Source organism: Hordeum vulgare, chromosome 4H, assembly GCF_904849725.1.
Source record: "Hordeum vulgare subsp. vulgare chromosome 4H, MorexV3_pseudomolecules_assembly, whole genome shotgun sequence".
Lineage (NCBI taxonomy): Eukaryota > Viridiplantae > Streptophyta > Magnoliopsida > Poales > Poaceae > Hordeum > Hordeum vulgare.
Window position 1 is genome coordinate 512,821,620 of NC_058521.1, and position 25,226 is coordinate 512,846,845.

General features: G+C 40.6%; 1 protein-coding gene across 1 annotated transcript; it reads left to right on the plus strand.

The window, feature by feature from the left end:
- The first annotated feature begins 852 nt into the window (after nucleotides 1-852).
- LOC123449203 (type IV inositol polyphosphate 5-phosphatase 9) lies at nucleotides 853-4,175 on the plus strand. Its single transcript, XM_045126336.1, has 7 exons — nucleotides 853-963; nucleotides 1,058-1,248; nucleotides 1,441-1,548; nucleotides 1,645-1,978; nucleotides 2,099-2,304; nucleotides 3,145-3,253; nucleotides 3,411-4,175. The coding sequence occupies exons 1-7, from the start codon at nucleotides 937-939 to the stop codon at nucleotides 3,831-3,833; spliced, it is 1,398 nt and encodes a 465-aa protein (XP_044982271.1). The 5' UTR covers nucleotides 853-936; the 3' UTR covers nucleotides 3,834-4,175.
- The last annotated feature ends 21,051 nt before the right edge of the window (nucleotides 4,176-25,226 follow it).

The following is a 25,226-nucleotide window of genomic DNA, read 5'->3' on the forward strand; positions in this document are numbered from 1 at the left end:
CGTGCGTCGTGCGTGTCCGCGTCGACGTAAATCAGGCTTAAAAATTGGATCGAGAATGGGTCGGCGGGTGGATAAAAAACGGATGCGCGTTTGTTTGGGTCTGCGTGCTTGGACCAACTTTTTTTCGCGCCGATCCAAACGGACGACGATGGTCGCCAGTCGTTGGATGGACTCTGGCAAAAGCACATCAGCGTCTTAGCTGGACATAGGAATTTTGTTAGCATGCACCACAGCTAGCCAGTGTACGCCAGTCCACTACTACAGCTGTGGCTGAACAGCGCCCCCTCCCCGTCTCCGGTCCGTTGGTCCCCCGAAAAAATCTAGTTTATCTTCACCGTGATCCCACTCTTTGACCGCCTAGAGATGAAGGCTGGAAAGGCGGCTTTTATTCCCACTGTCACGGCCACCGTTCTTTATGCACCATGCAGTGCAAGCCCTACACTCATGAGGCTGACAGTAACGGTAATATCATAGATAGTATCATGCATGTCAACTAGGCATTTTCGATGAGGTGACATAGAATTAAATGAAGAAAAAAAGGGTTAAGTATCATATCATGATACCGTATCATATTAAATGATGTGCTATTATGTGTCTTGCATGACAATAAATAAACTACACTATGATACTAACATATGATACTATGCATAAAGAATGTGGTATCACACTAATATCATATGCATGATATAGTATATGATGCTGTCCATTACAACCAGACTGATCGACATCCAGTCACATCCACCCCTCGCGTAGTGGTAGGATTTGTCTATTGGCTCCCCGTCGCCTAGCGTAGCGGCTTCGCTCGATCCCGGCCTATTTAAGCCCGCTTTCCCTACCCCGTCCAACGTTTCCCTCCCCTCCATTCCACTTTACTTAGTACAACCAGGAGGACCTAGCCATAGCTTAAGCTACCCTGCTGGCTACGGTGCTCTCACCATGCTGGAGAATCAGAGCCAAGCGGAGGTAGGCATCGCCCTCTCCATCTGCTTTACCCCGGCCCTATCGATCCTGTCCAGCTTCATAGCTAACTTTGTCCTGTGCATATGGTGGCGGCCAGGTTCTCTGGCCGAGGCTGGTGGCCAACAAGCTCTTCAGGAAACCATCCGGGAGCCACGCCTTCGTCGCCGACTTCCCGGCGGTCGCCGGCGCCGCGGAGGAGGAGTTCGACGGGTGCAGCCCCGACGCCGACGCGCAGCGGTGCGTCAAGCGGGCGCGGCCGCAGCAGCGGAACAAGACGCTCAAGTACAGGTATGTGCGTGCGTGCGTGCATGCATACATGTCTGTCTGTCTGCTACCTCAATCAGCGATCACCAACCACCGTGCTTAGGCTCTAGCTAGCAAGTAGATCATCATCATCCCAACTTGCGCCGGCCGTGGCGTGGAGTGCATGCTGGGTTTTCTTATTGTTAATCGGCAACTGATCGTTCATGGATCGACCAGGCTGTTCGCGAGCACGTGGAACGTCGGCGGCGTGGCGCCACCGGACGACCTCGACCTGTCCGAGTGGCTCGACACCACGAACGGCACCTACGACATCTACGTCCTCGGGTACGTAATTACCAAGCGAGCAGCGACCTCGACGCTCATGCTACGTAGGCATATGTGGTTAGTGACAAAATGGCATGTACTACGATCGATGTGCAGATTTCAGGAGGTGGTGCCGCTGAGAGCGCGGAACGTGCTGGGCGCGGACAAGAACCGCATCGGCATGCGGTGGAACGAGCTCGTTCGGGCCGCGCTGAACCGGTCGTCGCCCTCGCCTTCGCCGGGCGCCACCGGGGGAGGTGAGAAGCAGAAGGTGCATCCGGTGAGGGACGGTGCCGGCGGCCTGCAGTCGCGCGACTTCCGGTGCGTGGTGAGCAAGCAGATGGTTGGCATCCTGCTCACCGTCTGGGTCCGCGGCGACCTCCGCCGCTTCGTCCGCCGCCCCAGCGTCTCCTGCGTCGGCTGCGGCGTCATGGGCTGCCTCGGCAACAAGGTGCGTCCGTGCGTGCGTGCATGCCTACGTTTACATGCATACAGACGGACATGCGCGCGCTTGGGGAGTGGGAGGATACATCGGCGGCAACTGACAAGAGATTATTCAAATTCTGTGCAGGGTGCCGTGTCCGTGAGGTTTTGGCTGCGTGACACGAGCTTCTGCTTCGTGTGCTGCCACCTCGCGTCCGGCGGCAGGGAGGGCGACGAGGCCCACCGCAACGCCGACGCCGCGGAGATCCTCCGGCGGACGAGCTTCCCGCGGCGCCACTGCTCCTCCTCCTCCTCCCCGTCGCTCGCCTCGCCCCACAAGATTCTAGATCACGAGTAAGTACATCGTCCTACATTTAATTATTTTCATGCGCTCCGTGCATGCCGCAAGTCGATCAAGTCAGTTTGGTTTGCTGCCCACACCTAGTCGCTCGCCTATGGGGCGATAGTGTACACCCATTCCTCTCACATATTTATGCCAAATAGTTGGCCAAAAGTTGGCAAGCCAACCCTTGCCAAGTTTTGGTAAGGCTAGATGGAGGCATCAGCCTGCAAAACAGTAATCAGCAGTACACTCTAAACGTAATTAATAACGTCTTATATTATGGGACGGAGGGATTACTATAGAATGCATCACATCATACTGCCGGTTTTGTCGCCGTTGACCGGCGAGGGAAATATCAACAGCCGCCGTCCTTGCCGGTTACAGTCACGATTTGATCGAGCTCGCCACCGCGGTCGTTATCTTATCCGGTGGTTGCACCGTCCACGGCACCGGTAAATCAAGGGTAGGTGTTTGCCGTGCCGTTCAGCACGGGGTTACTTGCCAGCCGGGCAGTTTACCACTGTACACACGTATTGATCATGTCACGGCATGCACGTAGGCACGACTAATAATAAAATTAAGCACTCCAGCAAGTAGCAAGAGTGAACGCGTCGCATCTATTTTCTATGACAGACCGGTGATCCAGGGAAGTGGTGGTATGAAATACTAACATCTTAATAGCGACGGTAACTGAAAGTTTTCCACAATCAGAATGCTTAATTTCACTCGGCCGGCGCCCGTGACAGAGACGGGTCGGAATCAAGTGGTGATCATGCATGCATGTTGATGCGGTAGACTTTGACCGGTGTGGTGTGTCAGTATAGTTTCTAACTGTTTGTACTCTTGCGCAGCCGGGTGATCCTGCTTGGGGACCTCAACTATCGGATCTCCCTGCCCGAGGCCAAGACCAGGTTGCTGGTGGAGAGGCACGACTGGAAGACCCTCCTGGACAACGACCAGGTACAGATTCAACCAGCAGATCTAACTTAGTACTACAAACCACAACGAAATTATATAGCAGTTTAAAAGGACTTGCAAACCACAAGGGAACCAAAATTTGAAGACTTGGTTTCAAGAAAATTGAAGACTCATGGGTGATTTGGTTGTTGTTTTGCAGCTGCGGGGCGAGGTGTCGTCGGAAGGAGGGACGTTCCAGGGGTGGAACGAGGGGGCGATCACGTTCTCGCCGACGTACAAGTACCACCGGAACTCGGACGCCTACTACGGCTGCGCCCAGCTGGGCAAGAAGGGCGACAAGCTGAAGCGGCGAGCGCCGGCGTGGTGCGACCGCGTGCTGTGGCGCGGCGCCGGCCTGAAGCAGACCAGGTACGACCGGTGCGAGTCGCGGCTGTCGGACCACCGCCCCGTGCGCGCCGCCTTCGCCGTCGAGGTGGACGCGCCGTGGAACCTCAACTCCCTCCGGAGCTTCTTCCTTTCCGAGAGGTTCGACGACCGGGCCAAGAGCCCGGCCGGCGGCCTGTTCCTGCTCCGGGAGGACGACCACACCACCACCAGCGCGAGATATGCTGAGGATGTTTGAGTCTTTGAGGCATGCATGGCTGCTCCAACTGTACACAGACAAAAGAGAGCTTGAGTACATAAACCTATTTCCGAGAGTACGTAGTACGTACGTAGTAAAGATCCATCATCGGTTCTGTTCTTCCGAGTTTCTGCAGCACAAGCTAGGATACGGATGCATTTTTTTCTCACACCCTGTCCCTGACTTCCTGTAAATTACTAGTGGCGCTACTACATTAATAGATAGATTGCACTCTTGTCGATCCAGTGAGTCGTCCTGACCCAAAACTTGTTTGGACGGACAAATAGTGACGAGTTGTCGCTGTAAATCCTACGAGGAAATATGATACTTTGTCGCCATGAACAACTGCAGATAGGCTGAAGGAATGGTACTCCTACCTTTCTACAGTATATACCTAGGGTCAACATACATGCGTTTTTCCACCCCGTTCCTGACTTTATGCACCTACATTTGTACTCTTCTTGATCCAGTGAGCTGTCTCAAACTTGCCAAGCAACGAGCTGTCGCTGTAAACAACGAGTAGCGCGCGGACGGGATCCGATTCGACCGGTGGCCATAAACAACTGCAGATAGGCCATGAACGGCTGTTTCTTTTTTATTGGGGATCAAGTTGAGAGTAGATTAAAATCCAAAAGGCTTGTCGCCAAGCATTGTCAACCTCTAATCGATCAGAAGATATCAGCATTGGTTCTATTCTATCTCTCTGCGTGCGTGTTGTGTAGTGTACACATCACAGTGTCCTCCATTAGAAAAAGTGCTGCGGTGGGCACTGTCATGGGCCATGCCACTCGGTCACTACACACCACACTAGCGCTGGTCGCATTCCAGCAGCATATATTCAAGGGCTCAGTTAAGATTTGTCTGCCCCCCTTGTTGTTCTTGTTCTCTGCTGCGTGTCCCTTCTCCTTGTCAGCATTGCGCAGAACGGATGAAGTGCATCCAAGGATAAGGTTGCTATCGCCAATTTGCCCAATTTGCCATGCAAGTTGTGATCTTGCATAGCTGCGAGGCAACGGCCGATGATCTTGCGCGTACCTGTCGTCGGCATAGGGCCACATGTATTTTTCTGTATTCTGTGTGATTGTATGGTGTGGTGTGACCGTGTGACTAATGTATTTGTGGTTGCAGTTTAATTTTGGTGACCGGACGGGTCAGGTGAAATCAATTCATTAAGATATGCAAATAATTCAAGGCTCACAGTGGGACAACATTTCAAAATTAGTCTTGGTGCGAAGAAGCCAGAACTCGGAGGCTGATCAGAATGCATGTGTGAACACTTGACTGCCCTCGTGAATAGTATTCCATCTGTAAACTAACATAAAAGCATTTAGATTACTAAAATAATGTTCTAAATATTTTTATATTAGTTTATGAAGGGAGTACGTGTTGTCGTCTACTCCTAAAGAAATTTCATCACTGCAATGCAGTCTGATTAATGTATGGTTAGTCCTAAACAAGGGCATCCCTGAAGATTCTTTCCGGCACACCCCAAAATTAAATCAATCATTGATTCCTTACAGAATAGAAATAGAAGGAGATAGTTTACGATAGCATCGGACTGGACCATAGGTGATGTTTCACTTGATAACCACATGGAACCCTTGTCCTTTATGATAACCAATCATCTTAAATCATCATCTAACACCTGCTAAACCATATGGGTCCAGTTTTATTCGAGGAGGGTCGTGAAATCATTACATCCATAACAACAGAGCGCCGCTGATGATGATATAAGAATTAGTAGCAAGATAATGCTTCCAAATTGTATTCATGATCAAACTTTCAAGTGCTAGTTTGTTCAGGGAAAGGCAACCATTCAGTATGAAGACTACTTTTATCCATTAATTAAAACTAGCAAAGTGACTATAAGTTGCATGAGCACCTCAGAGTACATCACACTTCACACCAAAGTTCTGATCTCCTTCGTGTGAGCACCTGAAACATCATAACTGAGCCTCGGCTACCAGTTCCTGAGCTCATCGAGCGGTCGCAGGGTGAAATCGATGAAGCCTCCATGGTAACAACACTTTGGAGATTGCACCCTAGTTCCCTTCGCTACAATTGTTGGAATTGTTTGGCATATCCCATTATTAAGGGAAAGTAGTGGCTGCACCCACTAAGTGAACAGTAAATTTCAAAAAATAGAAAACAAAATCAAAAAAATGTGAAACTTGGTGGATGTGACCATGAGCAAATGTTTTAGGAGCTTGCAAAGTTTCGTCACCAAAAATGATCAAATGGTGTCCATACAAAACGAAATACAAATGATGTTCTCCACTCAAGTTACTGTTCACATGTTTTCAGCACAAACTTTGTCTTCTTTGTACAGATTTCCTCGGATGTTATTTCGTCACAAAAATTTGCAAGCACCTAAAACATTTGGTCATTATCACATCCACAAAGTTTAAAAAAAAATGTTTTGCTGAGTTTTTGATCGTGGGTGCATCGGGGTGCAATGTGCGTGGGTGCAAGATAATGGTTCCAAATTGTATTCATGATCAAACTTTCAAGTACCAGTTTGTTCAGGGAAAGGCAGTCATTCAATACGAAGACTACTTTTATCCATTAATTAAAACTAGAAAAGTGAACATAAGTTGCATGAGCACCTCAGAGTACATCACACCAAAGTTCTGATCTCCTTCGTATGAGCACCTGAAACATCATAACCGAGCCTCGACTACCAGTTCTTGAGCTCATCGAGTGGTCGCGGGGTGAAATCGATGAAGCCTCCATGGTAACAACACTTTGGAGATTGCACCACTGTTCCCTTCGCTACAATTGTTGGAATTGTTTGGACCTAGCCCATTATTAATGTAAAATTATTCCTAGGCCTACATAGCTCCCTCATGCACCACAAGAGGTGTTAGAGTTTTCCCACTTTGCTAGTGGTTGAAATGTGAGTTAGACAAATATATATGGTTGGTTCTTCTACACACACTAGAAGCATGAGAAGAGAACGCATACACGCACACTTCTCCTCCGACACCAACTTGCCACGCCTCGTGTCCGCTCACACATCAGTGGTTCGTGACCGAGCCAAGACGGGCCAGGACCTATGCATCATGTATCTCGCTTTTTTCCGCGTGAAAGAAGCCAAACCAGATGTTGCGGGACTACTTACACAGCGAAGACTACTTCCCTAGAGACAAATACTACCTTCACAACATGTCAACGTCCGACAATGTTGTCATTGCAAACGTATGTTCATCCGCCAAATTTTACGTGCTCTTACCCCCCCCCCCCCTTCTATGAGGGACCACTTTGGAAACTTTGGTACTAGCAATCTATATGGACATGTTATATTCATCATACATACTTGATTACTTGTCTAGTTCGTACTTTTGTTGGTACAAATATTTTGCGTACTATGTTCATCATATTTTACCTATTGTATTTCCGGATTAAAATTTGTAAAAATGCACATATTCTCTACAACAATCACCTCAACATATCAGATTTTTTTCTTCGATGAAGGACATTTCAATGAATCAACATATCAGATGAGCAGCTCACGGGCAACTTGCATTCTTTATTTTAGTTTTCTCTGAAAGCTACATTCATTTTCCATGTTTTAACATGTATCGCATGGAAGAGCATGTAGACGACAAATGGCATCTTTCATCCAATTGCACAACACAGGGTCAAATGAAAAAAAAAAAACGTATGTCAGATGATGCAAGCTGCTTTGGTAGGCCCCCTGCATATCTTGATGGTGCCATGGTGGCTCTTAGGTCAACTGCCTCGCAACCACTTTTAGCAATGCATGAGCAAGCAAAGGAACAATGTTGGCAAAGAAGGAAGTAGTCTAGAGGAATCCATATTCTTCTCTTCCATTCTTGGAGAATATCCTGCTTGCTGAAACATGAATATGTGCTAAGCTTTAGGGGCAGAAAAACTCAAAGCTAAGTGGTGGACTTTCTAAATTTGATTAGAAAGTCTGGCTGGGCTATGTTTCCAGTATTGTGGACCTTACCAAAATAAGACTGAACGATATGTTACTTTGAAGGCAAATGGTATGTACGAGTGTTACTTTGGGCCCATGACAGCTTCGACTTTTTTCGCCATACTCAACGATCAGCATGGTCCTATATCGTCAATAATGCACCGTGTGCGTCATATTGGCCTCAAATCCATGCAAAGCATGTTGATCCTTTACGGCTGTTTCGCTGCCGCGGAAAGTGCACGTTCTGGTAGTGTGTAGAGTAGGTGGATAAGGCGGGGACATGACCAATACTATTAGGGCATTAGCTATAAAAGCATCACGTTGGTGTTGTCTCAGCCTCCACCTAAAAAAAAAATAATGAGGCCATAGTATGAATATTTCCAGTTTAACACAAGCAATACCTACTGGTGGTCCACCTGTCTCAGTTTTTTTACTTCCCATCCATACAAATGCAGTTCTCTCTCATCCATTCCCTCCTTGCTTCTTACTTTTTCAGTGAGGAAGCCGGTTCTTCTGCAAAAGGTCGTTTGGTTCTGCAAGCGACTGTCTTTTTTCTTTTTTCCTCTACATGGGCTGCTTGTCCGACGTGTATCTGTGGGGCAACGGTGGTCCACCCTGAAACGATGGTCATGCCTTTACTTTACGAAAAGTTACACATGTCATTTTATGTTATTGGCTAGAATTTTTTTGGCGGGGACTGGCTAGATGACATGCTATGTTGCAAGTTGCAACCGAAATGAATTATGTTGACATCGCTAGCCATCACACTACTGCTAGCTTGCATCTGTCCGACCAGTCTTAGACCGTCGGATTGAGAGCAAGGTAGACGTCCGATTAGGTAATTAATTAGGGAAAATGTTTCACGCCAGCGTGCCGGCCGAAACTTCGGCCGAACGCGTCGCGTGCGTCCGATTCCCCATGAGTCGTGTGTTCCTCTCACGTAGGTACTGCCGTCCCTTCCCCGCGCAGGCACTGCGCATGCCCCTCGTGTCCTTTGTGATGCACCGTCCAGCGAGCTCGCGCACCACCATTTGGCCCCTCGTCGCCATGGATGCACCCGTCGCCATGAGATGCGCCCTTCGGCATGGCTGTGCGCGACGAGGGCCGAGCACCGGATGCCTCCGACCAACAGCGATGAAACGAGGGATGAGGTATATATATGGGGGGCGCTGCTGCAACCACAATTACTGGATGAATTCAGCCATCGTCGGTGTTGGGGCCGAGCCACGGGAGATGCCATGGCTGCCTCCTGCCATGGACAGATCCGTGCGTATGCAACTGTTGCAACCGTCACGTAAAACAACTTCAACAGTTGTAGAAAAAAGCTTCAATCGTCACTGCCCAACAAGGAAAAGTTGCAACCATTTGACACAAAAGCTTCAATCGTAGATGGAGAAAGCTTCAACCACGTCACCACCCAAGCGGAAAAGAATTGCAACCATTTTAACAGAAAAGTTTTAACCACGATACGAGTGTTGCAACCGTTGACAAAAAATATTGAAGTGTATATAGAAAATGCTTCAACTATCAAGATGGAAAGCTTGAACTAGCCACTATCAAAGTGAAAAAGTTGCAACCCTTACGAAAAAAGCTTCAACCCTAGGTGAAAAAAGCTTCAAGCATGGCAGAAAGCTTCAATCTGCTAAAAGAGCTTCAACCGGCATAGGAAAAGCTTCAAGTGATGAGAGAAAAAGCTTCAACCTTACTCGCCAATGGTGGCGAGCGGCGATGTTTAGAGCTGCATCGGCGATAGGACAGCGCGGCGACGACAACGACTGCTAGGTGCTGCAACGACAAAGGATGTCGGCGGGCTTCAAGATGGCGTCGTTTTTTGCTATGAGGGGCGGCGGCTTCCTGCCACACCGAGGGTCGAGTACGGAGCTGCAAAGACGACCGACGACGAGGTGGACGGTGACCGACGGCAACGATAACGAAGAGCGTATCCAACGGCATGGGACTGCAGGGGAGGAGGTCCAAGTGAGGGGGTGGCCGACGACAAGGGCGTCCGGGGTGGGCACGCGGAAGAAGAAGACGATGAAGTCAACGCAGGGGAAGAAGGGGAGAGGAGAGGGGGAGATGAGACGGTTGGGGATGACTGCATCGGATGGCTCGGGCATGATCGAACGAACTGTTTAGCCTGCGCGCCGGCGCCTAGCATCTCTAAATCATATGAGACCAGGTCTCATAAACAAAAATATGAGACCCTGCTAGATGATTGACACGTGGCATCTCTAATCTCAAAGCATCTAATCCCATTTTCATTAGCTTTGAATCCCAATTAGCTATTCCCGGTTGCAAACATAGCCTTTTTTCCTGGGCTCGAACTAAGTACGTATCTCTCAAAGAGTTAGGTTTTCTATTTTCTCTATCACGTCCATGACGACCACATCCAAGGACTTTGGCGATGGCAACCACGAGGCACGACGTAGCGACGGCGTCGTGGGGGTGGCCGTACAGAGTCCGCGTCGGCGACGGCGGCGGCCGTACGAGATCGTACGACAACGGCGACCAGAGGACATGACGATGCTGGCGGCTGGTCGTACTCCTTGTCGGTGACAACTCCGTCTAGGTTGAGCATACATGCATGTAATAGTCAGCTTGGTTGATCAATTCCAGTACTCACGTGCATGCATGTATACTTAGTCATGCTAGCCATTCATAATCATGTACAGGTCCGCAGCTAGGCCAGTACTCACGTGCATGCATGTATACTTAGTCATGCTAACCACTGATAACATATGGTATTTTCCGAGTCTGTGTCCATGAATCCAACATTGACGGCCACAAGGCATCCGAAAGTGTTGCATCCGGTATCGACGAAGAACGCAATGTGCGAGTCGAGCCGTGAGCATATGACGTCGATAAAAAGCAATGACACGAGCAATATGTTTACCGATGATACCGACAAGGATTTCATCTACGTTGACAAAGGAGGGGAAAATTGTGTGACTGATAAGGTGAATAATACTACATTAAATACTAAAATTTTAGTATAAAAATGCATTGACTTTTTGAAATATTATACTACAATGCTGATGGGAGTTGGTGTATTTCATGATTGTAACAGGATAATCCAAATGCATCTTCAAATCAGATTGTGCCAAAGGAAGCATTGTGTTTACATTCACTAGTAGAAAACTGGTCTTATGTTCGGCGCTTTAGTCCCGGTTTGGTTTTGGGTCCCGGTTCGAGAAGCTAGCCTTTAGTCCCGGTTCGTTAAGGGCCTTTAGTCCAGGATTGAGCCACGAACCGGAAATAAAATTTGGTGGCAACCGTTCGACTGATGCGAGACCCTTTAGTCCCGATTAGTGTCTCAAACCGGGACTTAAGGGGTCGTGGCGACCATTCGGCTACCCCTTTAGTCCCGGTTGGTGGCATAACCCGGGATTAAAGGTCCAAATGGTTCGCATCCCGCGTCATTTCAGTGATGAAAAACAAAACCGTACCGCGAGGCAGAGTATTATCTCTCGCTCTGTTCGTCTCCTCTCTCGCTCTCTCTTCTTCCCCTACCTTCTTCCACCATGAATGATCCAATCACTCGCTACGGAGAGGTGCTCACACATGACATGACTAAACTCAATGTCGTCTGCACAGACGACAGCGCCATGGTGTCGCATTTTCTTTCCTATTTTGAGGAACGGCTTGAAGAGACAGAGGAGAAAGACAAGTTCATGGGGCTTGATCTCGAGTACACGGCCAATCAAGAAGGTGTTGCCATCAACCAACTTTGTTTCAAGAGAAATGTCATGGTCTTCCAATGGGCGAGGTAAGTTTTGTTGTTGATGTTCTTGTTGTTGTTGATCAATTCATAGCATATGAAAATTGCATAGCATAGCAATATGTTCCATTGGAATCCTAAAGATCAATTTCCCTTTAGTTGTAGTGAAACAATTTTCCTTGTTGCATATTGGCAAAATCATGGGAGAATGTATATATGTATATATATGTCATAGTTAATTTACGGTTATAGGATATGAAAATTGCATAGGATAGCATTATGTTCCATTTTTGAATCCTATAAAGATCAGTTTATCTTTAGTTGTTGATGTTGTTGGTATTATTTTTGTTGTTGTTGATCAATTCATGCGATATGAAAATTGCATAGGATAGCAATATGTTCCATTGGAATCCTAAAGATCAATTTCTCTTTAGTTGCAGTGAAACAATTTTCCTTGTTGCATATTGGCAAAACCGTGGGAGAACATATATATATATATGTCATAGTTAATTTAGGGTTATAGGATATGAAAATTGCATAGGATAGCAATATGTTCCATTTTTGAATCCTATAAATATGATTTTCTCTTTAGTTGTTGATGTTGTTGATGTTGTTGTTATGGTTGTTGATTAATTCATAGGACATGAAAATTGCATAGGGTAGCAATATGTTCCATTGGAATCCTAAAGATCAATTTGTCTTTAGTTGTAGTAAAACAGTTTTCCTTGTTGCATATTGGCAAAACCGTGGGAGAACATATATATATATATATATATATATATATATATATATATATATATATATATATCAATATACACTAAGATTCTAAATTCCTATCAGCATTCAGTCGGAGTATATGTCCTCCGCGCCCGAATGATTGATAGTAATATCAATTCAAATTCAGTGACATTTGAAGTTGGGTTTACTCAGGTGGCTGCCCATGCCCTGCGATATCCATATGATCCTCATCTAAAAGATGGAAATCATACTTCGTATCACATTCTTTCTTTATATCTTCAAATCTTATTTTCATTTCAACCCTTATTTCTTCTAATATCTCTTCCTTTAATTCTTTCTTCATTATTTTTGACAATTCTTCAAATCTTTTGTCCATTTCTTGATCTATATATTCACTATCCAAAGGGTCTAGGCCCTTCAGAAGGCATTCTTTATATGTATAATTTTTTGGAGAACCTTCTTCCTTTATATTCTTTCCTGATGATTCTCCCTTGGTTATTTTAAATATTGGCATATTAGATGCATTGTTATCTGCATTCTTTCTCTTCTGGATATAATCTTTAGCCTTGGGGTCAATATAATAGTTTTCCCCTATCATTTTTCTTGCCCAAAACAAGGCCTCATCAATACCTTCATATTTTTTGAATGTTAAGTCTTGTCCCATTCGTTTTGCATCTAGTTTCTCTATCATGATGTCTTCCCATGTCAAATATATTCCGGGTTTATTTCCGTCAAATAAAACATATAATATTTCTCCTTTTTGTATTTCAGCCCTTTCTAGTTTTGCCGCCTTCATATTCATTTGGTTAAAATATTCTGCCAAGCTATTTAGAATTGATAGCATATATCCTTTTTCATCTCTCTTATTGGTATATTGGAACCAGAAATTGTCCAGTATGCACCTCTGAACTTCATCAAGCTTGATATGGGCCTTTGGCTTGAAATTGAAGGTATTTGGCTGAAATATCTTCAGCCTGTTCTCCTCTCCAAAGAAGAAGCATTCGTCCCTGGTGGGGAATAATCCTTTCTTCATTTCTGCAAATTTGATGCACGAGAAAATATGTCAGGTAAAGTATTATCTTTTCCCTTAATATGCTCAAAAATAACTCTATAACCATTCCCAGCTATGGTGTCTTCAAATAAGACCCATCTTCTGGTTGAACTTTTCTTGCTATTAATTTTATTATAATATCGACATATGGCTTCACAATCAGTTCGCACTGTAAATTCTTTGAATCCTAGATATAACCTAAAAGCATTTATTGCATTTACAACTGCAAGGATTTCTCTATCAATATTATTTACCGTTTTTAACTTATAACTTCCTGAAGCATATCTACATATTTTTTCATCTGCTTTCGGGGAATATTTATTAGGTTTTTGTTTTAATATAGCACCCCATCCTACTTTAGATGCATCTGTTTCAATAATAAAATAATTATCTTCTAGAGGCAATTCTAGGGGCTTTAAATTCTTGACTTTTTCTTTGATGGCCTTTACTAATTTTATATCTTCAGAATTAAAATATCTCTGGCCATTCTTTCTTAATTTAGCATATAAAGGTCCGGCTAGCTTTGCTAGGTTATCTATGTAATTTCTTGCATAGTTTACAATTCCTAAGAATTGTTGTAGAACTTTTTTATCACTCATATTATCAGGAAACTCTAAAATTTTCTTTGCAATGTGTTCTTGCAAATATATTTTTCCTTCTCCTATTTCATGACCAAGGAAATTTATTCTTTCTTTACAAATTTCCATCTTCTTTTTTGATAATATGAGCCCATTTTGTTCTACCTTGCGAAAGAACACTTCGAGATGGGCTATATGCTCTTTATATGTTTTTGAGAATACTAACAAATCATCTACGTATACTAATATAAAGGCTTGGTTCTCATTAAATATATTTTGCATTTTCCTTTGAAATAGTGCAGGTGCATTCTTTAGACCCAATGGCATTACTAGCCATTCATAATGGCCTTGCGGACAAGTAAAGGCAGTCCATGGAATGGATTCTTCGGCCATTTTCACTTGCCAAAACCCTGCTTTTAAGTCAAATTTAGAGAAAAATTTGCTTCCTTGTATTCTATTGATCCATTCCTGTTTATTAGGTATGTTGTATGCATCATCTACCGTATTATCATTAAGCCTTTTAAAGTTAATTACCATTCTGGATTTACCTCTCACCTCTTCAGCATGATTTCTCACTATAAACGCAGCAGACCTATGAGGACTTCTACTTTCTCTAATTGCTTTTAATTTTAATAATTCTTCAATATGCATTTTGAACTCTTCAATATCTTTAGGAGTAGCTTCTATTGGCCCTGACTTAATGATATAGTCTGGATTTATAATATTTATTTTGCAAACTATAGAGTTCCTTTCCCAATGTTTCATCGGTATTTCCCCTATAATTTGTATGTTTTCTAATCTTTGCACTATCTTATCTATATCTTTTTTGGATTTTATGTCTCTATACCAATTTGGTGAAAATGATTGTAATGCTATGCATTCTGTACTTGTATTTTCTATATGATATTCTTCTATGGTCTCACTAAGTTCTTCATCTTTACAGAATTCAAGGGCTACCTCTGGACTTGTACTATATTCTCCATCCAAATTAGATATCTCTACATTTTGCAAAGCTTTTCTTTGCTTCCTTACTTCAGATATGTATGGGAGATTATCCTGATAAGGGATAAATGTAACCCCTTCTTCATGTATAATTGTAGTTTGTAAAGACTGTTGTAAAAACCTTAACCCTATTATCATGTCATCATTTATTACTGATAAATCTCTTATTGTAATTTCATCTATTATATATTTCGTGCCATTTATGTATGCTTCAATATTATATGCTAACTGGTTGTGGATTTTCTTTATTCCTGACATATCGGTAGATACTTCAGCTTTATTATTATCTATAGTTTCAACTATTTCTGGACATCTCATGAAATATTTATCATGTATGATGTTCTTTGTGCAACCCGTATCTAGTAGCGCTAACACTTTATAAGAAATGTTTGGCTTTAGAACTATTCTAACTGGGATTCTTATCCCTAACACTTCTTTGAATGGTAATCGAACAATATATTTGTTTCCAAAACTAGTTATTGCATCTTTTAATTGTATTAATTTATCTCCTTTTTTATCCCTTATTGTTATCATTTGTTCTTTCATCTCTGTGATTTTTGCAACCTTATTATCTTGCTCTTTATTATCTTCTAATTCATCCTTTAGCTTTTCTAATTCTGCTTCTAGCTTATTTATTCTATTTTCTAAGTTTCTAACCCTGCTGGATAATATTCTTTCTTCTGGCTCCCATTCTATTTCCTGTCTCCATTTTTGATTACTGACTTTTAGACAGGAGGCACAAGCTTGCTTTAAGCATAAACTACATGTGAATCTATTATCTTGGCTAGGATAATATATACAGAAAGCACATTTTATGTTATAATCCCCTTTTCCTTTAATCCAGTCATGTTCACAATCTACTTGATTCATCATTTCGATCTTTAAACCGGCTAATTCATCAATTAGGTCTATTTCATCATCGCTTGATTCATATTCTGGAGTCTCATTTTCTACTTCATCTGTCTCTATGATTGAATATATTGACTCGTCGTCTTTTATTTCATCATCACATACCAAAATATTCTCATTAACACTATCTACTATTAATACTCTCTCTTGCTCCTCATATTTGCTAGAGTACCTTTTCTGGTCTTTATTAGGGCAAGTTCTACTTAAGTGATCGGGAGAGTTACATATGAAACACCTACATGTTTTATCATATGATTTCTTAGGATTATATCTTCTTACATTTCTTTTATGCAAGAATGGGGCTCTATTATCGGACCTTCTCAAGAAATATCTTTTCTTTGTTCTAAAATTTCTATTATCTCTCCTTTGTGGTTTATAATATTTGTTTTTCCGATGCCTTTCTTCTCCATACGTAAGCGGTATTTGGACAATGTTATTGCAGAAATTGTAATCTGACTTCTTCATAGACCTTTGGGCTTGTATGCCTGTACATACCTTTCTTAATTGTTTAAAAACAAATGTTATGGCTTGAGATATATTTACCACGTTTCCACCTGTTTCTTTTTTATATTCTTCAAATATTATGGATCCTAGAGGGTCTGGCAACTTATTAAAATATCTTTCTACAACACCTACATTAAACCCTTGCTTCGCAGTGGTAGCATTATATAAATAATGTTGAGAGAATTCTTTTATTCCTTTCCAGCTAGTTAATGTTAGTTTTTCTATTTCTCTCAACCTTTCGTTTTGTAGTGAGGTATATCCTAATTCCGGGTCTTCTGCGATGATCATATTTGAAATAACATTTGCAAAGTTATTAGGGTTACTTCCGGCCCTTTTTAATTCTTCATACTGATTAGGATATGTCTCTACCCATTGTTCCCATAGAACTTTTACAGATTCTCCTAAAAATGTTTCAAGATATGTTAACATATCTTCTACCTTAGTTCCTATATTATACTGGTTTTGTATATATTTTTGAACTATTAAACCTTTCCATATGCTGATTATATTCGGCCAATCTATAGGGTCATGAGCTGCTAGGTTTAAAATAGCGCCATCATTCTTATAATTTTGAAATTGCACTGGCTTTTCAAAATCTCTTCTTTTAGCACCCATATATCTATATTGTCCAGGGATATATGTAGGTTGATAATCATCCTTTTCTGGAGGCCATTGTCCAGCTGATCTGGTAGGTCTCTCTCTCTCTCCTTCTCTTTTTACCGAAGACTCGCCATATCCCTTTCTTCTTTTATTACTACTTTCTACTTCCATAGCTTCCATTGCATTGTCTAAATTTTGTAGTCCCACATCATCTAGTGAGTTATAAAAATCACTATTCTGCTCCGAATCATTATAATTTTCATCTTGTAACCACATATCTTTTACTAATTCCTCTTCCTCTTCATAACTTTCTAGTAATAACTTATTATTTATATCCCATTGCTCTTCTTCACTAACAACTTCTTCTTCCTGAGCAATATTCTTATCTCTATCAGTGATAGCATCATTATTACTACCAGCATGTTCTCCCCTTTCAATTGATGACGTATTTGGCATAATTGAACCACTAGTTACCAACTTTTTCTCATTTTTTAGTTTTTTTAACCTTGCAATTTCTCTAATTATAAACAATTCTCTTTCTCTTATCTTAGGCCAATCTTTTGTCATAGAATTTTTATATTCCCAATCTATATGCTTTAGCTTATTTTCCCAGTGAATTATTTCATCATCTAAATTAGCTTTTTCCATGCATTCGGTCACACCTTTATTCTTATCGTCAATAGATTCTGTTTCTGACATAAAGGATTCTGCGTCTTCTATTGATGCCGATTTATAGTTCATAAATCTAATGCTACTACTTCCTTCACAATTTTGATAACTTATATAGTTTTCAGGTTGCTTTAATTCTTTTTTCTCTATTAATTCACCAATCTTCCACTCTTCTCCCGCTCTTTCTTCAGAACCAATTTTAAGTGGATTCATAAATTTAATACCCTTTGATTGCATACTATCAATTACATCGCTCACATTAACTCTATATCTAGAGTTACTTCTGTTAGTAAGCCTTCCTATAAATTCTATGCTTACTAACAAATTTGTTCCTTTAAAATCTTCATATCCCTTAGTTTGGAAACCAAAACTCATTTTTTCAATAAATTCTTTTACAGGCATCATTAGGTCTGGAGCTATATAGGTTATTAACCTATTTTCATTCATGTCTCCTTCTAAAAATCCTAATGCTGCTTTATCTACTGATTCCCACCTTCGGTCTAATAGAGTTATAAGCACCTTTGCTCCTAATTTCTTTCTTGTCATACCTTTAACTCCTATAATATACATACCTTGATGAATATATTTGTAACCACAATATTTTAGTTCATTTTCAATATTTTTGCTTACTATTCTTAAATCAACTGGGTGTGTTAACACACTTAGTTCTACTTCTCTAGATATTCGGTATAACCCGCTCTTACTCTCAAACATACCCATGTGATATACCTGTTGCGGTTTTATTTTTCTTAGGGTATCCTTTTGATATCTTTCGAGGTCTCTCTGAATATCTATAACTTCTTCAATACTATCAATATCATCGGCTTTACATGATAATCTATGCTTCATTGCGAGTGGTCTTGAGTCTTGCCTTACTAATTGGAGGGTTTTATCTCTTCTAAGGAGGCCTTTAGATATGTCCATTTTTCTGAATTAATATTTCTTGATGATGTTACGATTCCAGATGACGATAGCACAATTTCTTTGTTGTTATGGACACTTTTTAGCTTGTCTAAAACTTGGATTAATAGCTGAAGAATTGTATTATTTTGTCTTATTATAATTTTAGAGTCTTCTTTTGGTGAGTCGTGATCAGAAAATCCTACAGGAGGTGACAAGTATTTGGCTACTTCGTTTAATGCTTGGCTATATTCAGTCATATAATTATGAGACAATCAAAGTTTTAACTTCTTGTAGCAACTTCTTTATATCGAGTATATCTTGTCTTGCTTCTGTGCGAGGGAGTGAGTCTTTGCCTTTACTTAGGTAACGGCCAATTGACAACACTTCTTCTTTAATATAATCGTTATTCTTGCAAAGTACGTTCTGCCTGGCCTTTGCTTCTTCTAGCTTATGTAAGGCGAGATCAATTTTATTGTTCAGACCAGAATATTTATCCGCAAGCTTTTGGTATTCTTTGGATAAACTCTCAAATTTTTGGACTAAATTATCTTGTCTTTTCCCCCAAGATATGTAAAAGTTATATATCAAATCGACAATTGTATTTAGCTGGCTATGAGATGTATGCCAGGTATGCTCTTCAGAAGGATTTATTCTGCACCTTATATTAATATTCTCTTTAGTATTTATTACCTTACCTGCGCTAACTTCTAAATTTAAATACTTTAACCTATCAATGTTTAAAACGCTGGACCTGATACCAAATATACGGAATAATTAAAAAAAATATAATAAATCTAAACTATATTAAGTTACAAATTCAGGTTTTAATGTTGATATACGTGATTACGTATACGAGTTATTAAAGTAAATACAAAGTTATTTATTTATTTTATATTATTTTTAATACGAAGTGTTTTTAAATTATTTCTCTTATATTGCAGGATCTTTGAGGGCTGTCGAGGCCAACAAGACGACTGAGGTGTACGCAGTGGTGTAATATCCTACTCAGTACTCACCATATTTATCATTATGTTGTTTCAGATGTAGCTAAGTTCGTTCACTTGATGTTTTAGTTGCAAATTTATGGAGTAAATTCCTATCGTCTTCCCAGGCAGTTCCACCCGAAGGGAACACTTCTCTACGGTCATAAGGTTCTCATTCAAATGCCATAAAAGGCTACACAGAGAACTACCGGCAGAGTTTTCTCCTATAGGATCCCTAGCATAAGAACTCGTTCCATAAATTCAAAAATAAAATACCAAGTGAAAACACGAAACTACATCATTTCCACAACATAATTTACATATGGTTTTCCCTTTCGGGAACCCCCGAAGGGTTTACACAAGGGTAAAGAAATTACCTTCTAACTACCTTCGCGAGCTTACAAATGCTCTAAATATTGTAGCTCTTTATTACACGATGAGGAAGTGCTACTACTACTACTACTACTACTGAGCAAAGAGCTTGCTAGCTGAGTTGCAACTCTGTGCTCTATCTGTGGCTGGTTCTTCTCCGTCTGGTGTCTCTCTTCGCAGCAAGGCTCCTCCTTTTATAGGCAAGAGAGCACCTCTTGGATGGCTTCCGGGAGAAGGCTCCTCTATTATTTCCTCCTTCTTTCTCCTTGTCCATCATGCACCTAGTTTTTAGGCCTTCTAGGCTTTATAGGCTTGTAGCCATTATAGCCCTTCTTTCTAGGGTATTGAGTGCATGTTGGAGAGGTTTGCACACCGTGTCTTGGCTGCCAATGGAGGTGGCATTGTCTTCTTTTTTGATTTTCTTCTTCGTCATGATTTTGTCTTGGACTTTAATCTTCAGGAATATTACAATCTTTGGATATGCATGTGCCCGTACACTGCCTACTGATATGTGTATGCGGGCATACTTGGCTGGAAACATGCACATGTGTGTGCATTGGCTATTGATATGCGTACGCATACATGCTGCATTTTTTTTTGAGGGGGGTCTTCCCTGCCCATATAATTGATATTTCATATCAATATACACTAAGATTCTAAATTCCTATCAGCATTCAGTCGGAGTATATGTCTTATATATATATATATATATGTCATAGTTAATTTAGGGATATAGGATATGAAAAATGCATAGGATAGCAATATGTTCCATTTCTGAATCTTATAAAGATCATTTTCTCTTTAGTTGTTGATGTTGTGGATGTTGTTGTTGTTGTTGTTGATCAATTCATAGGATATGAAAATTGCATAGGATAGCAATATGTTTCATTGGAATCCTAAAGATCAATTTCTCCCTAGTTGTAGTGAAACAATTTTCCTTGTTGCATATTTGCAAAACCGTGGGAGAACATATATATATTAATTTAGGGTTATATGATATGAAAATTGCATAGTATAGCAATATGTTCCATTTTTAAATCCTATAAAGATCATTTCCTCTTTAGTTGTTTATGTTGTCGATGTTATTGTTGTTGTTGTTGATCAATTCATAGCATATGAAAATTGCATAAGGTAGCAATATGTTCCATTGGAATCCTAAAGATCAATTTCTCTTTAGTTGTAGTAAAACAGTTTTCCTTGTTGCATATTGGCAAAACCGCGGGAGAACATATATATATATATATATATATATATGTGTGTGTGTGTGTGTGTGTGTGTGTGTGTCATAGTTAATTTAGGGTTATAGGATATGAAAATTGCATAGGATAGCAATATGTTCCATTTTTGAATCCTATAAAGATCATTTTCTCTTTAGTTGTTGATGTTGTTGTTGTTGTTGTTGATCAATTTATAGGATATGAAAATTGCATAGGATAGCAATATGTTCCATTGAAATCCTAAAGATCAATTTCTCTTTAGTTGTAGTGAAACAATTTTCCTTGTTGCATATTGGCAAAACCGTGGGAGAACATATATATATTTCGTAGTTAATTTAGGGTTATAATATATGAAATTTGCATAGGATAGAAATATGTTCCATTTTTGAATCATATAAAGATAATTTTCTCTTTAGTTTTCGATGTTGTTGATGTTATTGTTGTTTTTGTTGATCAATTCATAGGATATGAAAATTGCATAGGATAGCAATATGTTCCATTGGAATCCTAAAGATTAATTATTTTTAGTTGTAGTGAAACAATTTTCCTTGTTGCATATTGGCAAAACCATGGGAGAACATAGATATATGTCGTAGTTAATTTAGGGTTATAGGATATGAAAATTGCATAGGATAGCAATATGTTCCATTTTTGAATCCTATAAAGATCATTTTCTCTTTAGTTGTTGATGTTGTTGTTCTTGTTGTTGTTGTTGTTGATCAATTCATACGATATGAAAATTACATAGGATAGCAATATGTTCCACTGGAATCCTAAAGATCGATTTCTCTTTAGTTGTAGTGAAACAGTTTTCCTTGTTGTGTATTGGCAAAACCGTGGGAGAACATATATATATGTCATAGTTAATTTACGGTGTCTTCATCAATTCACAAGATATGAAAATTGCATAGAATAGCAATATGTTCCATTTGAATCCTAAAGATCAAATTCTCTTTAGTTATAGTGAAACAATTATCCTTGTTGCAGCAGTATGTAATATTTGTTCCATTTTAATTTGTTGTTGTTGCAGAAGTGACAAGCATTGTCCAGTACTTATGGACTTCCTTCGCAGCGGCATACATTTTGCTAGCGTTGATATAAGGAATGACAAGCTCAAGATGAGGCACAACTTCAGTATTGAGATACCAGCTAACTGCCACATTGATATCCGAGACATATTTAAGCTTGAACATGACAGGACTTCGATGGCTCATATGGCAGTCGCCCTGATCGACGAGGAGTACGCTGATATGAAGACCAAATTCCCTCGGTTCAACACAGAAGGTGGGAGAGGACCCCACTTGACGGTATCAACATTGAGTATGCAACCAAAGATGCATATGTTGCATACGTGTTGTACCGCAGGATTCGAATCATGAGCTATGGCCAGCTTCACCTCGTACATCAAGCACCACCACCACCACCACCATCAATTTGGGGATTATTTGATTCACACGATTAGTGTTCGCAACGTGTATTATGAACAATTCTATCTCTAGCTATTATTATGGACTGCTTGGACGAGTATTTTGTATTTATGTCCCCGTGTAAATATGATGTGAGTATTTTTGTAGTTCTGCTTGGACGAATATTATGAAGTATTTTCTATTTTCTATTATGAACAACGTGTATTATGTACTGCTTGGATGTGCATCATTTTTTAACATTATTTGAACTCCAGACTTTTTGTGCCCTCAATAGCCATCATTCAAATACACCTCATAAATTTTCAACCCTTTGTCACCTCGTTTGCTATTTTCCATGCATTAAATGATTTTTTTTTGAGCTAAATGACCCTGAAATTGAAAAGCGCTACAAATCAACTTGGAAAAGGCTGAAACTTGACATGGTATCATCATTTCACCAACATGGCATGTGCTAAAAACTTGTTAGGGTTACGGCAAAAAGAGGATGCACTTCGTGTACAAAATAGGCTATCTCTTTCGAAGTATCACGGTTCCGGACGAATACTCATCTCTCACAAAGACATTTCATTTTTTAATCTTATTTCAACTCCAGACTTTTTGTACTCTCAATATACATCATTCAAAGACACCTCATAGATTTTCAACCCTTTCTCACCTCATTGCTATTTTCCATGCATTAAATGATTTTTTTGAGCTAAATAACCCTAAAATTGAAAAGCGCTACAAATCAACTCGGAAAAGGCTGAAACTTGGCATGGTATCATCATTTCACCGACATTGCATGTGCTAAAAAGTTGGAAGGGTTACAGCAAAAACAAAATGCACTTCGTGTACAAACTCGACTATCTCTTTCGAAGTATCACGGTTCCGGACGAATACTCATCTCTTACAAAGACATTTCATTTTTTAATCTTATTTCAACTCCAGACTTTTTGTGCCCTCAATATGCATCATTCAAAGACACCTCTTAAATTTTCAACCCTTTCTCACCTCATTTGCTATTTTCCATGCATTAAATGATATTTTTTAGCTAAATGACCCTGAAATTGAAAAGTGTTACAAATCAACTCAGAAAAGGCTAAAACTTGGCATGGTATCATCATTTCACCTATATGACATGTGCTAAACAGTTAGAAGGATTACGACAAAAAAAGGATGCACTTCATGTACAAACTGAACTATCTCTTTCGAAGTATCACGGTTCCGGACGAATACTCATCTCTTACAAAGACATTTCATTTTATTAATAACCAAAAAATTACCAAATTTAATATAATGATAAAACACACTAATATTAAACATCGGAAAAAAGAATGACTAAAAATTTATTTTTAAAGTAAAGTTATTCACAAACTAATGATTCACAAAAATTTAAAAAAAATAAATTTTAAACTATGTAAAATTGAAAATTACTATCACTAATAGAAATTTTGTAGTTTTTTTTACCTAAACCAAAAAGATTCATTCAAAAAGTATAAATAGTCTAACAGTTATTTCAAATTTAAAAACAAAAAATGTCCTGTTTAGAAAAATAAATACAATAATAAGAGAAAATTGACCTTTAGTCCCGGCTCGAGACACAAACCGGGACTAAAGGTCCTTCCCGCGGGGAATTTGGACCGGCAAAAATAGACCTTTAGTCCCAACCGGGACTAAAGGCATGCGCTTCCCGCCGTTTCGCGTGGCGGAAATAGACCTTTAGTCCCGATTGGTGTCTCCAACCGAGATTAAAGGTCTATTCCTATATATACTCACCAAAACGATCCTGCATTTCTACTTCCTTTGACCTCTCGCCGCGCCGACGTCGTCTCGCCTCTCCCCGACACCGGAGCTCGTCGCCGCCCCCGACGCCGGCCGGTCGCGCCTCCTCACGCCGATCCCCGACGCCGCCCGCACCCGCTCCTCACCAAGCCCGTCTCGACACGCCGCCTCGTACGTCGCGGCTCGCACCCGCTCCTTCGGCCCTGATCGAGCTCCTCGCCGCGTCGCCGACGCCGTCGCTACCCCCGACTTGCCTCGCCTCGCCGCTGCCCCGTCGCCCCAATGTGCCGTCCCCCCTCTCCCCCCTCTCCCTCTCCCTTGTGGCGCCATGATGCCGCCCCTCCCCTAGGCCATACACACACACACACACATGCATGAACACACATATTTTCTTTGCAATATTTGTCCTTTATTTGTTTTATGCAAAAATATTAGGTAACTTGTCGATTACTACGAATGCAATAATAAATAGTACCATAAAAAGTTTGAGGGCAAATGAAACTGTCTTGCATTTTTATAATTCAAAAGTCAATTAAATAATAGTTTTGGCCTCTGTTATAAATGTTTTAAGGCACCAAACTACTTGATCAAAAGTTAGTTTCAATTTTATAAATACGAGGGAATATTTGTAACCCCAACACGATTTTTGTTTTCAGGTTTGGAAAAATATTTAAACCACTTATTAAAAGAAATTTGAAAATCAATAGGAATTTTGAAAAGAGATATAATGCCATTGTGATCAAACATTGTTTAGCAAAATAACTTGGCTTAAGAAAAAGAGGTTAATGTAGTTAAACCACACAAGAACCTTTTTCAGAAGAATTTTGATATTTTTTTTCACTAGATGATTAGATGTATACAGAAAAGTCAAGGAATTTTGACATTTGAGAAATTTTTGTATCCGGCTAAAAGAGTTAAACCATGTGTATGTTTGACCAACATTATAGCAAAATATATAATGCTTTACAGTTAAATTTTGACAAGTTTGACTATTTGAAAAATAATACAATTAAGTTTT